Raw genomic sequence first — 19,626 nt, forward strand, 5'->3', positions numbered from 1 at the left:
CAAGACAGTCTCAACTCTGTAGATTATCATGAAAATCAAGTACTTAGTTATTCTACCATTATTTACTGAAACTTCCCAAATTCATCTGATGAATCTGACACTAAGGGGAAAACCCTCAATTCCATACATTGTTACTCATTGTCTTCCCAAGCAGAATGTAAGTACCTTAAAGAGAAATATTTACTAGGCAGTCATACCTCCTGTCTCTACAGTAGTCTGTACAGAACAGTGTTCATGTAATAAACTGAGAACAAACATGAATGTAGACTTAATAAGCTAGTCATGAAGAACATAAAGTGCCAGTACCTAAATGGAAAAATCAGAAAGATTCTAAATAACAGCTGCTTAAATTTATACACAAAAATAGGTGTTTCCTATTTTAAACATCTAATCTTTTACCTAGTAACCCTGGCATATTCATTAGATGAAACTCTTAGCTTACTGAATCTACTTTATCTTTGTGATTTTCACATCAAAGGCAAGAATCCTACAACTAGGAACATTCTATTTATTGTTTTTACTAACTTAATAAATATCAGGAGCATAGTTAGTGTAAGGCACTGTGCTAGGTATTGGAGATATGGTGGTGACCACAGTAATACAGTCAGTAGGAATTGTTCTCTGACTTCAATAAACTTAGAATCTGTCAGAACATGAAAACAATGTTCATGGATTTCACAATGGAGGCAGGCAGTGTTTTAGAAACACAAAATACCCACTCCAAGGAAAAATTTCAGCTGAATTTTGAAGAGGGATGGGAGTAGCTTCCGGCAATATGGCAGATTACACTTACATATGTGAAAATCTTCCTCCTCCTTTCCAAATGCAGGGAAATGCTGGATAAAATAACTTTTGGGTTAATAGTTGAGTTTAAAACCAAGAGCAGAAACTCCATAGCTGCCAAAAATTAAGAAGACACAAACTCAAAAATGACAGGAAGAAAGGAAAACAATAGTTTTATATCTCTTAATGGTTTGGGGCTAGAGCGCAAAGATCAAATAGGGAGAAGTCCAGGCAGATCCTTGCCTGCCTAAAGCCAGGAGTAAAACAGTCCAGAACATCTCCAACAGCCTTAGCACAAAGTCTGCTGTGAAAAACTAAAACCTCCAGCCTAAGACACATGCGAGTATACAGTCCAAATTTATACCATGTAGACAATTTACAGACCCCCAATCCCAGAACCTGGCATTAAAAACTGGCCTGAAATTAGTGAAACTAATGAAGTCCCCACAAAGACAAAGGCTAAAACACCTAGAAGGGATAACGAAAATGTTTTATATTTTAACCACTGAAATCTATACTGCAGGAAACGCTGTAGCATCGACAAAGGATCTTGTTTCTTCAACAAATAAAATGTAAAGATGTGAAAACAAATGGAAAGGGAAGATATGATCAAGAGAGACTTAAGAGATATATCAACCAACAGCCAAGGTGTAGAACTTATCTGGAACTTAACTCAAACTGTTAAAATATATACATATCTGACAAGTGAAATAATTGAAAATTTAAACAATGGATGGATATTTAATAATGTTAAGAAATTACTGTTAACTTTTCTTAAGTGTTATAAAAGTATGGTGGCTAAGAAAATATTTACAGATGATGCTATATGTCTAGATTTGCTTCCAAATACTACAGATAAGGGGAATGTTGGTGGGAGAATAGATTTAGTTTTGGCCAAGAATTAGTAGCTGTTAAAGCTGGGCAATGGACACATGGAGATCCATTATTCTGTCTACTTTTGTGTTTAATTTTTTCCATAATAAAAAGTTTTAAAAAAAGAATGTATCCTTTCTCTCTAAACAAAAATATCATCTACCTTTAAAATAAAAGAATACTTCATTTTGTTTAATATACATGTGCTATCTTCACTTATACATTTATTCTCATTCTCTAATCTCAAAAGTCATCTGAAATGTAGCTTTGAAATAATTCACTCTGGACTATAACTTGATATTCCTTTACTTTATTCTTATATTATATTGTATATCATATGTAATGCCCTTTATCTATCTCTTGTTTGACTGCACTGTGATCTCAGGTTATATTTCTTGGATCAAAGCAAGTGCCATATCTTAAAAGAGTAAATTAAAATAATGCTTAGGTAATTAGAAGACAAATGCTTTCTTCTGAAAGCCAACATTTAAATTTCTTGATTAACATTAAAAATTCTCAGCTGCTCTATACTCACCTGTTCTATGTTATACATTAAAAAAAATACAACTGACCAACATGATTACTTATATTTTGTAGGGCAAAGTGCTTTGCTTATTGGTAAGCCAAAAAGTTAAGTGAACATGTCCATTTTATTACAGTGCACAAGAAATTGATAGTTAACATTCCAATGGGAGGATAACCCTACACTAAAGTTTAAATATTCTGTCCACGTATGAAGATATTGGTAGGTCTACTATCCATTAAAAAAGAAATTAAAGAGATTTTTCTCCAATCGTTACAAGGATGAATTTACATCTAGCACCCAGATAATCTAACTCTATCCCTCACTTGATGGGTCAATGGTATAATTTTCAAGATAGAATAATTGTGATAATGGTAGAAGATGCTACCATGACACATGGAAAGTCAAAAAATCTAGTTAAATATAAGATCTAACAACAATAACCAGCCATATATAACTCAAAATATATAAGTGACCTCTATATTTGGTAAGTTTCTCAGCTTCTCTTCTTAGTTTCACTACCAATCTATGGTGAAAATCCATGAGGCAATAGAGTTAGTATAGTTTTAAGAAAACACATTCCGTCTCTGTAAGAAAACTCATTCTGTATTCTAGTTAACTTTAAAACATTTGTTTACTCTGAATTCATAAGAATTACATACACGTTTTTAGAAAAAATAGGAAATATAGAAAATAATTTATAAAGAAGAAAAACACTCAATTTTACCATCTAGAGAAAATCACTGTTAGTATAATGGAACATTTCTTTTTTTCAGTCCTCTATTGATATGCAGTAGTTTTGAGTGTTTCATAAACTTTAATCCTCCATTACGTAAGTTACAAACTTTTTTTCCCCATTACGCTTTATTACTCGTTCCAAAACACTTTAGATTTTAAGTCTACATTGAATATATATTTAGAGGGAAATCATCTCTCTAAAACCCTGAATCTTCCATTCTAGGAACAAAATGTTTCTTCTACATATTGAAAGCTTTTGGATTTCTGTACACCTTTATGGATTGACTCCATGGCATGTTTTCTGTTATTTTGAGTAAGATATATACTTTCCTATACTGCATACAGAAAAATAATTGAATTTTTAATTATAAATATGTAATCATCCCCTTTACTGAATTATTTTATTGCTATAGTTTTCCAGTTGATTTTGCTGACTTTTTCTTTATTCTAAGTGCATTGGTTAGCACTTCAAGAACGCTGAATATATTGTATACAGTTCCAGAAATGTCTGAAAGTCTTTACTTAAAAAGATTTAATGATACTGATAAAAGATACATTATAGTCTTGATTTTAATCAGAATGCTTTAAGTGTTTTACCACTTAGTATTTTTGTTTAGGTATATATATTACCTTTTGTTTAGGTATGTTTATAATGTCAATGTGTATCCTTACTAGAAGTTTAATGGAAGAAATGTTAGATTTTTATATTATGATGATAGTTTTCTTTTGTCTTATTAATATGGTGAATTTATATGAACAGATTTGCATTTCCTATTTATTTTATCTAGAAATTTTGTCTCACAATACACAAAAGAGGTTTTCTAAAGACTTTCTTTTTGTTGCTATCTTAGGTTTAGGTATCAGTGTTATGTAAGTATCAGCGTTGACCTTTAAAAAAATGTTTAACTGGAAAGCATTTGTTGGTTTGAAACAAGTTAAATGTCAGCAGCATCAACTGTTCTTTGAATATACCCAAGGAATATCTAAAGTTGGTGAGAGTTTTTGTTTGTACACTGAAGGTGGAGGCAGATGGACAAAGGGAGAAGTATAATTTCTCAATTTCTTTCATGTTTTTTTTTTTTTGTCTATTAACTTATCTCTTTGGTCATTTGTATTTTCCTAAAAACATAACTTAAGTAATGCTTTCAGATGGATTAGCATGGAATAATACAAGCTATTCTACATTTAAAGAAGCTATTCTACAATTTAAAGGGCTATTTTTTCCCTTACTATTGTATCTATGGTGGATTTTTCTTTCTTATTCTTATTCTTGAGAATGAGCTTTCTGTTTCTTGATTTGGTTAGCTAGTGAATTAACTAATTAGCTGAATTATTTTATTTTCTTTTTAAAAACCACTTATAGAGTTATTTCTCATTCATATTGACAAATACTTTAGAATATCGGTTTTTAGGTTATTCCACTCTTACTACAACTTTGTTTCCCAGATATTAACAATTCAAGTATACTTTTTTTATATATCAAAATAATATATGGTCATAAAAATCCAAAAATTAAAGAGAATATAAACAAAGTAAAAAGTGATGGCGATCCTACCCCTTGAGTAAACACCATTAAAATTTTGTGTTCCTCTACATTCTTTTTTTAATGCATACACAAATGTAGCACATACTCTCCCACTTAAAAATAATCAATAAACAGGAGTATGCTATTCATACTACTTTGTAACAAGCTTTTCATTCTCTCCACCTGATGTGCTCTGGCATTTCTATCCCAGTGTACATAGTATATACATTCTATATAACTAGAGTATACTATTCTACTCCTAATTTATTAGCATATAGTTGTTTCCAATTTTGGGCATCATAAACAACACTGTACTGCACATTCCTGAATAGAATATTCGGCACACTCAACAAGAATTCCTGTAGGGAAAAAAAAACTTTAAATGATATTGTGGATTAAAGGGTGTAAGTGTTTTGAATCCTTAAACACGGACAATCTAATAAGAATGTTATTTTTTAAACCTTTTTATTGAAGTATAACATACATACAGAGCGCACAACTCATATTTAAAATGTAAAGCTCAAAAAAAATTTCAAAAGAGAACACAGAGGTAAGCAACATCCAAATATTATCAGAAACTCAGACTTTTCCCTTCGTATCCCTACATAGTCACTAACCTCCAAGGGTAACCTCTCCTGACTTCCAACACTTTTTATTAATTTTGCTTGTTTTTGTGGAAACTGCATCAAGGTGCCCTGGGGCACTGCAAGATATTTTAAATTTGAGAAACAATATTTAATACCTGTATTATACCATACCAACTACTAGATTGCTATATTCCTTTCATTAATGTTTTATCTTTGTGAAGCTGCACTTGCAGTCGTTGCTATAAAAAGTAATGTACAAAATCAACAGAGAACAGAAAATGAAGGTGTCCAATATGATTGCCAGATTTGAGAAGTTATACTGTACCCAATAAATATACATATCCCACTAGTAAATAACTGAGTAATTGTGGCTATTTAAGAATGAAGGAAAAATACGTTTTTTCTTTCATTTTTTGTGCATTATTTTTAAATGGCTCTTAAGCTGTTAGGACATAAGTATTATTAAGTTGTTTGTATCTAACTACTTAATAAACAAAACTGTTAGGTGCTTCTTTTTGTCCTAGGGGTGTCATGAATCAAGTGCTGTGAAGGGAGAAAGTTTGGGGGCCTCTGGATTATAATCCTGTGACATTTGTGAAATTCAACCATTTTATTTCAAACAGGTACATTCATTCATTTTCACTGCATAATATTCCACTATATGACTATTCCAGAAAATATTTAATTCTCCTCTTGATAGGCATTTGGACGGTTTCCATTTTTTGGTTATTATAAATAGTGTTGCTATGAACATTCTTAAATGTATATATCTTGAAATGGAATTACTAGGTTATAGGGTATGTGTATATTCAGTTTTAGCAGATAATGCTACTGGGTTATAGGGTATGTATATATTCAGTTTAAGTAGATAATCCAAAATGGTTTATCAATTTACATTCCCACTAACAGTGTATGAGTTTTGACTGCAATATATTTTTATCAACACTTTTTCCTTTTTCATTTAGACATTCTTAGGAATGTACAGTAGGACAACAATTTCCCTAAACACAAAATAAGGTTGAACCCCTTTCCGAAAGTTTGATTGGTCTTTTGAATATCCTCTTTTTGGATGCCTATTCAAGTTCTTTTCCCATTTAAAAAAAGGGGGGAGGTATTTTTCATTTTCTTATAGTTCTTTAGATGCAGGATGAGTCCTTTGCCAGATATATGCCCTTCAAGTATCTCCTACCACTCTGCTGCTTGGCTTTTCACTCTTTTAATGGTATCTTTTGATGAACAGATATTCTCGATCATAGAATGGTCAATTTATCAAATTATGATATTTAGCCCATTTTGTATCCTATTTAATAAGTCTTTTGCTGAGAGTGAAAACTTTTTTCCTAAAAAACTTTTTCACATTTAGATCAGCAACTCATCTCAAAATGATTACTGTATACAGTGTAAGATAGTCATGATACTTTTTCTCCTATATGGATACCTAATTGACTGACACCATTTATTTCATTTTTTTCCCTACTGTACCACTGTGTCACTTTTATCATAAAACAAGTGACAGTATTATACACCAGTCTGGTTTTGGATTGTCCGTTTTGTTCCACTGACCTATTCATCTGTCCATGTGCCAATACCATATTATCTTAATTCTCATAGCTTGATATTTGGTGGTATAAGTCCTTCAGATTTTCTTCTTCATGACTGCCTTGGCTTGATATTGCATTTTAATTTGCTCAGGTGAACATCTTTTCATGTTTATTGGTTATTCATATCTTCCTCTTCTATGCGCTGGCTGTTCAGGTCTTCCGGATATGAGTTGGTTTTCCTTTATGTACTCATTAATTAGATCTTTCTGTACTAGGAAATTCACACCTTATCTGTCAAATGTTGTCATTTGCACAGTTTTAAAAATGTGCTTACAATTTCCCCCCATTTTTTATGTACTCAAAAGTATGGATTTCTTTTTTCCTTCTGGATTTTGGTTTCATGCTTAGAAAAATCTCCGTGCCAAGATGGCATTCCAGTGTTGGTAAGATGAGTAACAGAAGACTTCACCTTTACTATGTTACTTATTTTTATAATGTTTAGCATTTTAAAAATTTGTAAACTACCATAAAAATTTCTTTAAAGAAGAAATTTGTCATTTCCCACTGCAAGATATTGACCCAATAATTTATTCCAATACTTTTATGATATCATTTGCCTTATTTAAATCTCTAATTCACCTGGAATTCATTTTGGTATGACCACATACCAAAAGTAGAGGTCTAACTTTTACCCCACAGCCAGTTGCCCAAGGTATCTTTAGATGTTTCCCCCATTTATTTAAAGGATAGCACTGTCTCATAACTTTATCATATATTAAATTGTTAAATATGCTTTGGTTTCTATCTAGACTGTCTACTATGTTCTATACATCAATTTCTCTTGTGCCAATGCTATACTATTTCAAAACATGTAGTTTTCTAATATGTGACTGTCTTATAACGCACATCTCTTCTAAACACTGTGCATCTTCAAGACTTCCATGGCCTATTAAGTCTCATGTAATTAATTCTTATAGATGAACTTCTTATTTAATCAGTCTCCTATCAGTTTCCTTCATATTTAGTCAGAGTCTGACTCAAATTGTGATAAATTCACAGCTTAAAATGAGATGAGCTGACATATTTATAACACATTACTGTCTCATCAAGGTACAGCGGCAAGCTATTTATGTTCTTTTAAGCCCCTCCCCATAAAGTTTTCATTGTCAATTTATTAATCCTAAGAGTTCTTTATGTGAAAAGATGATTAACTCTTTGGCCGTCAAATATGACTAACTCTAATGCTAATTCAAACATGAATTTATATAGTTTTCAGTATGAGACTTAAAATAATAAAAAAATCATTAAGTTTACATCTGAAAACAATACCACACATTACTGAAACACTTCATCCAGCCAAAACTTAACTCTATCACAAATTTTTAATTGGAACAGAACACAAAATATATCACTCAGCAGTTAAAATAGAAAGAAAAGATCATACACGTCATTCTTTAAAGAACCCAGCCCTTCCCTTTATTTACTTTCACTTGGTATATATTATATAATTCCTTCTAGTCACCTTATCGACTTCTACATCTAAATGGTTGAGTGTCCTTGGATAAAAATAATTCAAATTCAAAGACATTATTTTGTAGGGTATTGATTTTTACTGAACCATCTATACCATTTGCCAATTTTTTTAAAACAGATTTTTAGATGAACTTCCTTTCCCACATGTCTGTGGACATTTTCAACTTCAGTTCAACCTTCCTACATAAAAGCCACCACTCACACACTTACTAGCAGCGCATTATCTCCTTATTCATGACAACCATTCTTCGCAAATTCACCTATGTTGATACTTTATGTCCTCATCTCTATCTGATCTTAGAGAAGTATTCTTTCCCAACTCCAGCTGAAGACTGATACCTTAATTTATGCACAGTGAAGGAAGAGGCATGACTCATTAATTAATGCTCCTGCTCAGGGACGGCTTCACAAGGTATTTCCCACCTCATTTGTGTATTCAACTTCTCACTATTTTGGTTTATGCCATTCAGCCAATAAATATATTCTAATGTATTCCAGTCTTTTTTTTTTTTTAAATCCCTTCACATTTTACCCTTTGTACATATAAACATCTCTCTCCCACCCCCTCTTAGGGAGCAGTCGACATGCCTACTTCTTTACCTCCCATTCATTCCACAATCACACCTCCTAAAGCTTCATGATTGTACCAACATCTGAAGTTACTGACAAAAATTAACAGTGACACTGGACTACACAAATCAAGAGGGATGGGGGAATTTTTGGTTCCACAAATACTATAATTTTGTCTATGACTATGCCTATTGATAAAAGTTTAGACTGCTGGAGGGATGAATTTCTCCTTGGCTCTAAATTGGAGAAAACTGTAAACAGTAAGCTCCTTTAAATTTTCACAAACTGGGCACAGGATGAATATCTTATATTACTATGGTATTAAATGCTTAAAAAGTTTCTTATGTGTTGATATGGTGTATAAAAGCAAGAAAGGTTCCTTTCTATATTTAAAGACTGAAGTGGACTCTCACTATACTTCTATAAAAGCTAACTGAAAATTAGTTCTTAATGTCTTTCATCAAAATAATCTACTATCTTAAGATGCAAAATCTTTCCAAGCAAGAAAGCAAGGACCACAGGAACTAAATACTACGCATGAGATCTTAACTAAATTAACTTTCTCATCTCACACAGGGTTATACTCCACTTTACAGTTTAACTATGTGGATTAAACAAGGTAACATGTGTAAAAACAATTAACACCATTCCAGGCACACATTAAATACCTTTTTTTATCTTGGCAGTAAGTGCCTTACTTTCAGCAGACATAAAACTATTAATGAGTAAAAGTATACCAAAAAGAAGCAAAATTAAAACTTTGTGAACTATGTGAAACAGAAAATGTGGCAAAAGCACCATCTGTTCATACTCACTAATAATATATCTTCAAATGAAGAGCTTTAATTAGAATCAAGATACTAGAAGAGATCCATCCAAGCATTTTGAGGGAATTCAACTACTAATGTACTTTGATTAAATTTCCAATGATTTTCTCTAAAAAAAAGTGTATTAGATTACATATGATTTAATAAAATGGACACAGCACACACACAAAAGTTGCAGCTTCCCAGGCTGAGAAAGACAACTCCATCGTTTCCTGGGAGGAATGAATCTTAAATACAAAAAATTTCCTTAGATACACACAAAAGTCAATGTTTCAAAGGGATTTGGAAAGGTTTCTTCTCTCTATTCCCCCCACCTCCAAATAATAAAATGAATGATCAAAATGAATCTTCTCTAAATACTTGGGGAAGGAGGTACATTTTAATTTTTAGAATTGGTGTAAAGCAGCTGGATTCAGTAGAATGCAAGTCAGCTGCTTTCTGAAAAACTATTCTGGGGTGAAGAAAGCAGGAGCAATTTTCCCAATAAAACTGCCATAAAACACCATACGTATGTAAGAAGATATACATTTGTTAAATATCAGTTTACACTGTCCCAGCCAATTTACAAATCAAGAGAAAATATTTAAGATCTAAAAAATAAATCCTATTCTACTTCTGGTCAAAATTTGTATGGGTGGCTACTGGAGAATAGGAGTTATCCACGCCAATTCAAGGCAAGAACTGAATAATAAATCCACTGTTCACATTCAAATGTGGGGGGGGAGAGGAAAAGGGAGGGTCCAAGTCCATAAAGTTCTCCTCCCTCTCTAAACACTGCAAAAATTGTCCACGTCTAAAGACTCTTACCCTTGAAACTCCTTGGAGAGTGACTTGAAGATTTTTTTGTTCAGATTTTTGAGGGGGAGCGATTTAGGAATGCTGCAAGACTGCAACTTTCAAATACATGAACGTAATTTAAATTCTAAAGTACCTTTTCCTTCAAAATTTTTCCCTTTCAATTAGTTTAGCACCACTCCCATATTAAGATCCTCAAGTCAACTCCCAATACAAATGAAAACCAAAGCTATAAAGATTATGTGAATAAGGTACACGACTATTTCCAATAATTCCTCAACTCCTTCCCAAATAGGATGAGAAAACAGAAACCAAGGAACACGAAGCAGGAAAAAAAATACTTGAGGAGGAGGGCGGCGAGAGAAGTAGGAAGGGGGCGGGGAGGGAGTAAGAAAAGCAAAAAGTCCAGCCGATGCTGACACGAGTAGGGAAAGAGAACAGCAAATATACCAAAGAGACAGGCTAGAAGGGAAGAACTGAGTCGGACAGGCGCGCAATAAAGTCCACGCAAGGCCTACCCAAGGGGGCCACAGTGTAGAAGGGAACACCAAAACGGGGAAAGACTTAGGAGGTAGAGACACCAATCAGGGTCCAAGAGCTTGAGAGATAGAGGATATGGAGATAAGGTGTTTCTACACTGGCAACCCGGAGACCGCACCAGACGTCTGGGGAGGCGACTCTGCTACGAGGGGTGAGGGGTTAACCGCGGGGGTTTCGCAGACGTGGAAGGGGGTGCGGTCCCACGGGCTGCGGCAGGAGAGCGGAGAGCAGGCCCACGGTCCGTACCTTGTAGTAAACATCGAACTGGATGTTCTCTGGCAAGGAGCGGATGTCTCGGCGGGAGCGGATATAGTTGTCCACGACAGCGGAGATGGCGGTGTTGTAGAGAGTCTCTGGGATCCACTCTAGTTCCACGGCCGCCATCTTCCTTCCCTCCTCCTCCGCCTCCTCCGCCTCCTCCTCCTCCCGAAGGCCCCCGCCTCCCTCCGTAGCGAACTCCTCTGCGGCTCCGGAGGATTCGGAGGGGTGGCGGCAGCCACGGGGGCACACGGCAGAAGGGCACGGCTGCCCTGGCGCCTCCGGGGCGAGCTGTGGGACAGCGGCAGCGGACGCAGGCCAGGGGAAACAGCAGGATAGAGTGCAAGGGACAGCGGGCCAAGGCCTCACATTCCGGGTTTGAGAGAAACCCGGGTTCCGTCCCAGCGCCGATCTCCGCAGGGGCGGGACTGCGTGTGCGGCGTCATGACGTCAGCGCACGCCGACGCGCTGGAGGGAAGGAATGCGGCAGGCAGAAAACTTGGGAAGAGAAGTGATCCCTTCTTGAGAGAATGTACTTTCCAAGGGGCAGCAGTTGAGTGGATGAGGATAGGCTTTTATACTGGGACGACTCTTTCCTAGATTTTTACCCTCCCGTTTCGAGTTACTCGGGCGCATTAGTCCCTTCAGCAAATCCTGCCTCGGGAGTTCTTAGGCACAGACCCTTTCGAGGCTCAAGTAAAAGTTTGGATCCTCTTCTCACAAAAATGCACAATTATGAGTATATTCAAAATCATGCATGCAGGGAATTCACGTTACTCTAGAAACCCCTTCTTAGACTCCGGTCCTTAAGCCAAGCTAAGAACCTTCGGTCCAGGAACTAGGGGTCAAGATGGAAAGGAGACTTGTGTTTCACTGTATAACCATTCTCACTGTTTGAAATTTCTTTTTTACCCTATTTCTTTTTTCAAACAACATTTACAGAAAAGAAAAGATGCATTGTTTTAGAAAGAATTTGGTAGGAGGGTTAGCCTGATTATGGATTTACAAATAGTGGTGAGAGAAAAAGGACTAAATGGTGGATGTGGTAGGACTTAGTGGTAGGATAGAAATGAAGATTTCAATTTTCTCTCACAGTTCTAGTCCAGGCCCCAGGGGATTGTTGAATAATTGAGACTACTTGTTTCAGCTCCCTTTCTTCCTCATCTACTATTTATGTCACTTAATTTTCCAAGTCTGCGATTTCAAGAACTTTATGCAACATCTTTCTGCTCTAGGAATTTAACAGGGAAATTCCTGGCCATAATTGGTGACACTCAATATCATAGTCACTGTAACAATGTAAAACCTAGACAATAATGATAATAATGTTCTGACGATTAGCGTCAAAAGAATTGGAAATAGCTTTTCTAGTTCACCCTAGTATTTCAATTTTAGATGTTTAAATAAATTAGTAAAAAAGAAAGAACCACATTTAGGTCTCTTCTCATCTATACCAGTTCTTACTCTAATCCGTGAACCTAAGGGAGCTGTGATTGGACTTAAAGTTGTTACCAGACTTAGCAAGTAAAAAATATAAATGCCCAGTTACATTTTAATTTCAGATAAATGATAGTTTTTTTGATAAAAGTATGTTACATGCAATAGTTTTGCCCACCCATTCTGAGTCACTCAAGCGCATCAGTCCCTTTAGCAAATCAGGAGTTCTTAGACATAGACCTTTTGAGGCTATTTGAACCTCTTCCCACAAAAATGCATAATTATTTATGCAAATATTCATTATTCATCTGAAATTCAAATTTAACTGGGCATCTGTATTTTATCCAGCAACCTTTCGTCAAAGAATCCATGAATCCTCTGAATTTGAATGCAGATGTGCTAGGAAATTTTGGCTGAATCAAAACCTGGGCTCAGGTCCTGTAAACAGGTTGTGTCAGAGCTGTTGATTGCTGTATGGACCTTAGATGCTGCTGGGCAGAGTTATACACCAAAAATGTGTATACTCAGGTCTCTGTGGATGAAAGGGCCTCTTGATACCATCTTCATTGTTTTGAGATTGAAAGTTATGAAAATTTGTGTAATTGACTGAGAGGCCATAATGAAGGGCAGACAGACTCCCCAAAAGGTCAGGGCCCCCGAGAAACAATTCAACGTGAGGCATGGAAGAATCCAGATCAATGGGCTGGCATCTCTACAGAAAACCAAAAATGAGCATTGACTCCAGAACTAGAACCCATATGCAGGCTTGGGCCCTCTAGAACTGGCTGAACAGAGAAACCAGGGGAAAGTAGGCCATTTTTATTGTGGACTATCCTCAGAGCTGGAATTACCAGCAGAGCTGGGATTTGAACTCAATAATTACATAAATACTTATATATATCGAATGATAGCATAGCATCTGAGATTTTAGTGGTCAGGGCCAGATCATAAAGAGGCTTAAATATGATGCTGATGGCCTTGGTCTTCATCTTAGAGATGACAGGGAATCTTTAAAGCAGGGTTCCCTAACTCCTGGGCCACGGACTGGTATAGTCTGTGGCCTATTAGGAACTAAGCCACACAGCAGAAGGTGAGTGGTGGGCTAGCAAGCGAAGCTTCATCTGTATTGCTCCCCAGCGCTAGCATCACTGCCTCAGCTCCACCTCCGATCAGCAGGTATTAGATTCTCATAGGAACACTGGTCCCTAGTGCTAATAAGGTTGGGGACCACTGCCTTAAAGGATTGTAAGCAGGGAAATAAAAGGGTCAGATTTGTGTGTCAGAAGGAAAATAGCAGTCACCTATTACCAGCAGAGCTAGAAGGTCTAGAGTCATGCATTGCCAGATACAGAAGAGTAGAATAGGAAGACGCCTGCTAAACTGTCATGACCACCTATGCATTTTGGTGAAAAGAGGTTCTTTGTACTACAAAATTACCCCCGCAGTCCACCAAATCCCCTTTAGACCTTGACTGCTGGTGACCTCAAATTTAGCAGGAGGCCTTGCACGATACAGAGCTATATGAGACAAGAACCTGGTCCAAAAAGAATTCTGAGACTCTAAGAGGTGATCTACATTGTGACCATTTTAAAATTGTAATTTCTCCCTTCATTGAAGTGCAGGGGTCTAAGTACCTTCCTCTTGAATCTGGTTGGATTGTGTCTGCTTCAACAAATAGAATACAGGAGAAGTGATACTAGGTCAGAAAAGGCCATGCAGAGTCCACTGTGTTCTCTGGAATACTCACTCTTGGATTCCTGAGCCACCATGTAAAAAGATGAATTGCCCTGAGGCCACCACACTCTCACAAAGCCCAAGCCGCATGAAGAGGCTGTGTGTAAGCACTCTGGTCAACAGTCCCAGCTAAGTATAGCCTTTGAATCATCTCAGCTCAGGTACCAGTTGTTTCAGTGAAGAAACTTCTAATGATTCTATCTCTAAGACATTTGAGTCACCTCAACCACTCCAGTGTTCCCAGATGAGGGCCCAAGCATCATGGAGCTGAGGCAAGCATCCCTGCTCTGCTTTGTCTAAATTCCTGGCCTATAGGAGCATAATACATAAATATTTGTTTATATCATTAAGGTTGGGATAATTTGTTATGCCACAATAGATCACTGGAACACCCCATTCCAGTCCCCTATAGTTCCCATGAACCCATCACTTTAGATTCCATTTTAAACCGGTTCCCTCTCTGGGCTCCATATTTCTAAGCATATGAATTCATTCATGAAACTTAAGTAATTTATAACCTGTTCTGGACAATTTTCTTTGTTATGATGGTTCTGCTATACTAATAAGAGTGAACTGCCTAACCTTAGAGTATTAGAATAGAGACAATGATTTTTTTTTTTTTTTACGCCTACAGCACCCGGTTTTCCTAGGTGGTCTCCCATCCAAGTACTAACCAGGCCTGACCCTCCTTAGCTTCTGAGATCAGACGGGATCGGGTTTGCTCAGGGTAGCATGGCCCTAGACAATGATTTTTATCCTAAATTGGAAGTCTTTTGCAGAACCCTTCAAGTCTAAATCCACACATTCAACACCCATCAACCACAGACCAACAATCACATGGACCTCATAAATAGCATCATCAAGGCACACCTAAGGCACCATACATCATATAGGCAAAATGACTGGGTCCTGAGTTCTGAGTGAGATGGCGGAGTAGGTAAATGCTGTCCTTCCCTCCTCCCATGACCACATTAAAATTACAACTAAATTATAGAACAGTCAACCTGGAGCTAAAGATTAGCTGAACAGAACTCATAGCTAAAGATATAAAGATGAAGCCATGTCAAGACTGTAATTGAAAAAAAATAATAAAGAAGCAGAGAAATAGAAACATACATTAAATAGAAAGCAAAATACATGAAAACAAACAAACAAAAAAATAAAAAAGACTAGGTCCTGTAACTTGCAACCACCAAAGAGCACAGCAAGGCTTTGCCAACAAGTTATCACTTGGGGAAGCAATGCAGATAGAAAATCCAGTCCAATTCTCATCCCTCAGTACCATTACCCATATTTGCAGAACACTCAGGAGTTTCCTGAACATGTGCATAGTTACTGCCCCTCTTGTCTTGGCGCCCTTTAAATTCACCCTGCTTGCTACATGTAGCATTTTGTCCTCAAAATTAGTCCAGACTGCTACCTATAACAATGTTCCCCCTATTCTTGATCTCTGCTGTTTTCATTATATAATACCCCCATTTGACCCTAAGAAGCACTAGACAATATACCCTATCATTTGCCATTGCTTATTTTGAAGAAGCCCATTTGGAACCTGCCCTGCAGTCTGCCTACTTACCCTAACAATCAGAAGTAGAGAATCAACATAAAAGGTCTGAGTGGTTTTGTATACGTGTTGCTAATGCTTGCTCAATGTATAGAATAAAAGTGTAAGGGTCATTCTGCGAAAAATAGGACATAATCAATAATAACAATACAGTGTGAAATACACTTTAATAGAGTTTGCACAAGATTTTACGGGAGTACTGAAGAGGAGATAATGAGTTGGTTTTGGATGTAATAATGCTATAACAGTTCCAATATAGGTCAGTTCTCAAAGTATTTTTAGTTGCAGTGAAGTTCATAGGAAAATAACACTTGAACAGATTTACTTGAACAATTATAAGTGGGTTAATTTCACCTTGACATGACACTTCCAACTTCTGGAAAATTTTCTAATGATCAGAATGTAAAAAATACATGAAAAATTGTGAAATAAAGTTGTGGTTCTTTATTTGTGACAGTGAAAAGTTATGACTTTTTCAATGACATAGAGAGTAGGGGCAAGGTAAACTATATGCAAAGTGATATAGTCATATAGTAATAACTCTTGAGCCATCTGATAAAGATAAAATTATCCTAAGTGGATCCAATCAACCTCCAATTCCCCACCAAACATTTTAGTTAAAACATGCAAATGACACAGATTTTTAACTTAGAAGACAAAGTATATGGCAAGGCCATTTACTGAACTTAACAATACACAGGATTTTGGGTCCAGTTTTGGATTTTTTTAAGGATAATGTACCTATCAGATACACAGGCAGACTTAGGAAAGATTTTAAAAATTGAAAAAAACCTTGATAATTGGTGATAGTTGAAGATGAGAGTATATCGAAAGAGAGAAAGAGTGTGTAATTTAAGAGAAAAGAAAAAGTTAAGAAATCACATTATAATCTGCCCTGTAACATTTCTGTTAATGATGTCTTATGTTATAATTTAATTGTATTATGTGTGGATTCCTATCTTTGCAAAGTGCCTGTAAGCATCTTGTGGACTGGACAATAAATATTGTGCATTTGAGATAGCAAGCCTAGTACAGATATAGAGTGAGCATTCAGTAATTAAATTAATAAATGAATAGGCCTTCCTACCTCTCTTTAAGAGGAAAAACACACAGTTTTGCTGCATCGCAAAATGTTTACTTCCTTTAAACAAATTTTCAAAGACACAACACTTTAAAATATTTTTTTTCTTTAAAAAAAATTGTGGTAAAATACAGATAACATAAAATTTACTATTTTAACCATTTTTAATGTATAATGCATTGGCAGTAAGTACGTTAATGATGTTGTGTAACTCACTGCTATCCATTTCCTGAACTTTTTCATCATCCAGAACAAAAACTGTACCCATTAAACAATAATTCTCCATTTCTCCCCTCTTCCTAGCCCCTGGTAACCTCTAATGAGTTTGCCTATTCTAGCTACTTCATGTAAGTGGAATTATACGATATTTATCCTTTAGTGTCTGGCTTTTTTCATGTAGCATGTTTTCTTTTTTCTTTTTTTTTTCTGAAAGAAAGGGTTTATTGAGTCATTTACTAGCTAGAAAAAGGACGAGGTCCTGGAGCATGTAGTCCGAACCACCAGCAGCAGGGCTATATGGGGACAATAACATGTCCATTTAACATATGTTTTCAAGGTTCATCCATCTTCTATTGTGTATCAGAATTTAATTCCTTTTTAAGCCCAGATAATATTCTATTGTGTGTATGTACCACATTTGTTTATCCATTCATCTCTTCATGGCCATTTGGGTTGTTTCCACCTTTTGGCAATTGTAAATAATGCTTCTATGAACATAGACATCTATTTGAGTCCCTGTTTTCAATTCTTAGGTATACACCTAGGAGTAGAATTGCTGAATCATAAGATAATTCTATATTTAAGTTTCTGAGGAACTGTAAAACTGTTTTCCACAGCAGCTGTACCATTTTATATTCCTACTAACAATGCACAAAGGTTCCAGTTTCTCCACATCCTCACTAACACTTATTCTTCATTTTCTTGATATCTTGATGGTATTAAAATATTTTCGTGTTGCACAAAAATTCACATTAGAGTGATGAGGTAGCCCACTAAGAAGAGAAAATAAAATACATAGTCGAAGACACTAAAGTTATGTTGGAAAAAACGTTTAGACAATACATATCAAGAGCCTTAAAAATATGCAAATTCCAACTTAATTTATAGATGTTTCTTCGCATGTTCAAATAGACATATGTATAAGGATGTTTATATTTCTTGTTTATGTGGTAAGATAATCAGTTTTAAAATATGAGCAGCAACCCTTCCCCCATGTAGGCAGCAGATTGAATGGTTCTATGCCCATTTGTTTTAAGTGAGAAGACAAAAAAAAAGTGGGAAACAAGGAGCCTTTTCTTTGCTTTTGCATTTCAAAGGTCTAGGCCCTGAAAAGAAACAGAAAGAACTTCTTATGCATGGACAATACAATAGGTTTGATGAATAGAGCTTCCTCATCCCTTACACCAGCCAGTTTCCCTGGAAAAGAGAAAGGAAGAAGGAAAAAAGCCCCAAGTAGCAAGTATAGGAATGTGATTTTAGAGGAAGTGATTTATACCCTGTCCCCTCACTACCACTGCCGCTCACTCTCACACCCTTGTATGGATCCCAGAGTAGGAATGAAAAAGGATTTGGGGGTATCTGACTACAGAGAATTTACTTTGACATGTATAGTCCAAAAAGGCGGTAAGAATGAACAATGGGAACAGCTGTGTGATAGGCACAGGCAGATGGGTCTGAGACAATAACATAAGACTCCCCAGCTTGATATGGGGTAGTGGAATGACTCTTTAATTACCTGGGGGTAGCTAGCATCCATGAAAGGCATTGAGCAGCCCAAGAGTTGCTCAAAATAACAGAATCATTTCTATGTGCCTATGGTCTTTAGACAGTCTCCTAGAACTGGCTACCAGCAACCTGTCACAGGAACAGACAATTCCATTGTACCAGAGAGTGCTTTTGAGGGAGGAGAGAGAAATCTGTCTTTCAAGAACCTCTTGAGATCCAAAAGGAGAACCGCATAGCAATGATGCGTATGTACCATTTTTGGTCTTTGGATGACATGACTCAAGATTCAAAATTCCAGAGATAGAGAGTCTCATTAGCTAGGTTGGGTCACATGTCCACCTTTGGCCAGGGAAGGACAAGGCAATATAATTGATTATTCACCAAGATTATATCAAATAGGAAAGGGGTAGTTACCTAAGGGGGAAAGAAAATTAGGTGATCTTCCCAAAAAATGAGGTCAGGGATGTCTGGTAAGCAAAACTACAGATGTCTGCCATAGATAAATTAACCAAGTATTTACTGAGTCAAAGATAACAATACTTCCTAAAAAATAAACTTTATTGTCTATGGCCATGCCACTCTGAACAAGGCCGATCTCGTCTGATCTTGGAAGCTAAGCAGGGTCAGGCCTGATTAGTACTTGGATGGGAGACCACCTAGGAATACCAGGTGCTGTAGGTGTTAAAAAAGAAGTTTTTTAAAATAAACTTTATTGAGACATAATTCGTGTACAATAAAGTTATACATTTTAAGTGTACAGGTTGATGACTTGACAAATGTGCACATGTATGAAACCACCACCCCAATGACATGTACATTTCCATCTCCTCAGAAGTCCCCTGGTGCCCTTTTGTAGTCAATCTCCCCAGCTGCCCCACCCCAGGCAGCCACTGATATCATTTCTAGTATTATTGATTGGTTTTGTCTGCTTTATAATTTCATGTGAATGGAATAACTAATGTTTTTTAATATCACATTTTATTCCCTATTAG

The 19,626-nt window shown here is 36.2% G+C and overlaps 1 protein-coding gene, 1 long non-coding RNA gene and 2 pseudogenes across 2 annotated transcripts in view; 1 reads left to right on the forward strand and 3 right to left on the reverse strand.

The window, feature by feature from the left end:
* The window catches only part of APPBP2 (amyloid beta precursor protein binding protein 2), a 50,445-nt gene extending 38,922 nt beyond the window's left edge, over positions 1-11,523 (reverse strand). The window contains exon 1 of the mRNA XM_011375026.2: positions 11,082-11,523. Coding sequence (XP_011373328.1) covers positions 11,082-11,219 — 138 coding nt within the window. The 5' untranslated portion in view covers positions 11,220-11,523. The remainder of the gene's footprint in view (positions 1-11,081) is intronic.
* On the reverse strand, positions 3,916-11,065 carry LOC111729393. The gene is made up of 2 exons (XR_002776216.1): positions 9,489-11,065; positions 3,916-8,442 (listed from the first exon to the last, which is right to left on the reverse strand). It is a non-coding gene; the product is annotated as an uncharacterized LOC111729393 (long non-coding RNA).
* Positions 11,524-14,889: 3,366 nt separating the features above from the next.
* Positions 14,890-15,008, reverse strand: LOC111729422 (annotated as a pseudogene).
* Positions 15,009-19,196: 4,188 nt separating this feature from the next.
* On the forward strand, positions 19,197-19,315 carry LOC111729433 (annotated as a pseudogene).
* The last annotated feature ends 311 nt before the right edge of the window (positions 19,316-19,626 follow it).

This window comes from Pteropus vampyrus, unplaced genomic scaffold (assembly GCF_000151845.1).
Source record: "Pteropus vampyrus isolate Shadow unplaced genomic scaffold, Pvam_2.0 Scaffold261, whole genome shotgun sequence".
In the NCBI taxonomy this organism is placed as follows: domain Eukaryota; kingdom Metazoa; phylum Chordata; class Mammalia; order Chiroptera; family Pteropodidae; genus Pteropus; species Pteropus vampyrus.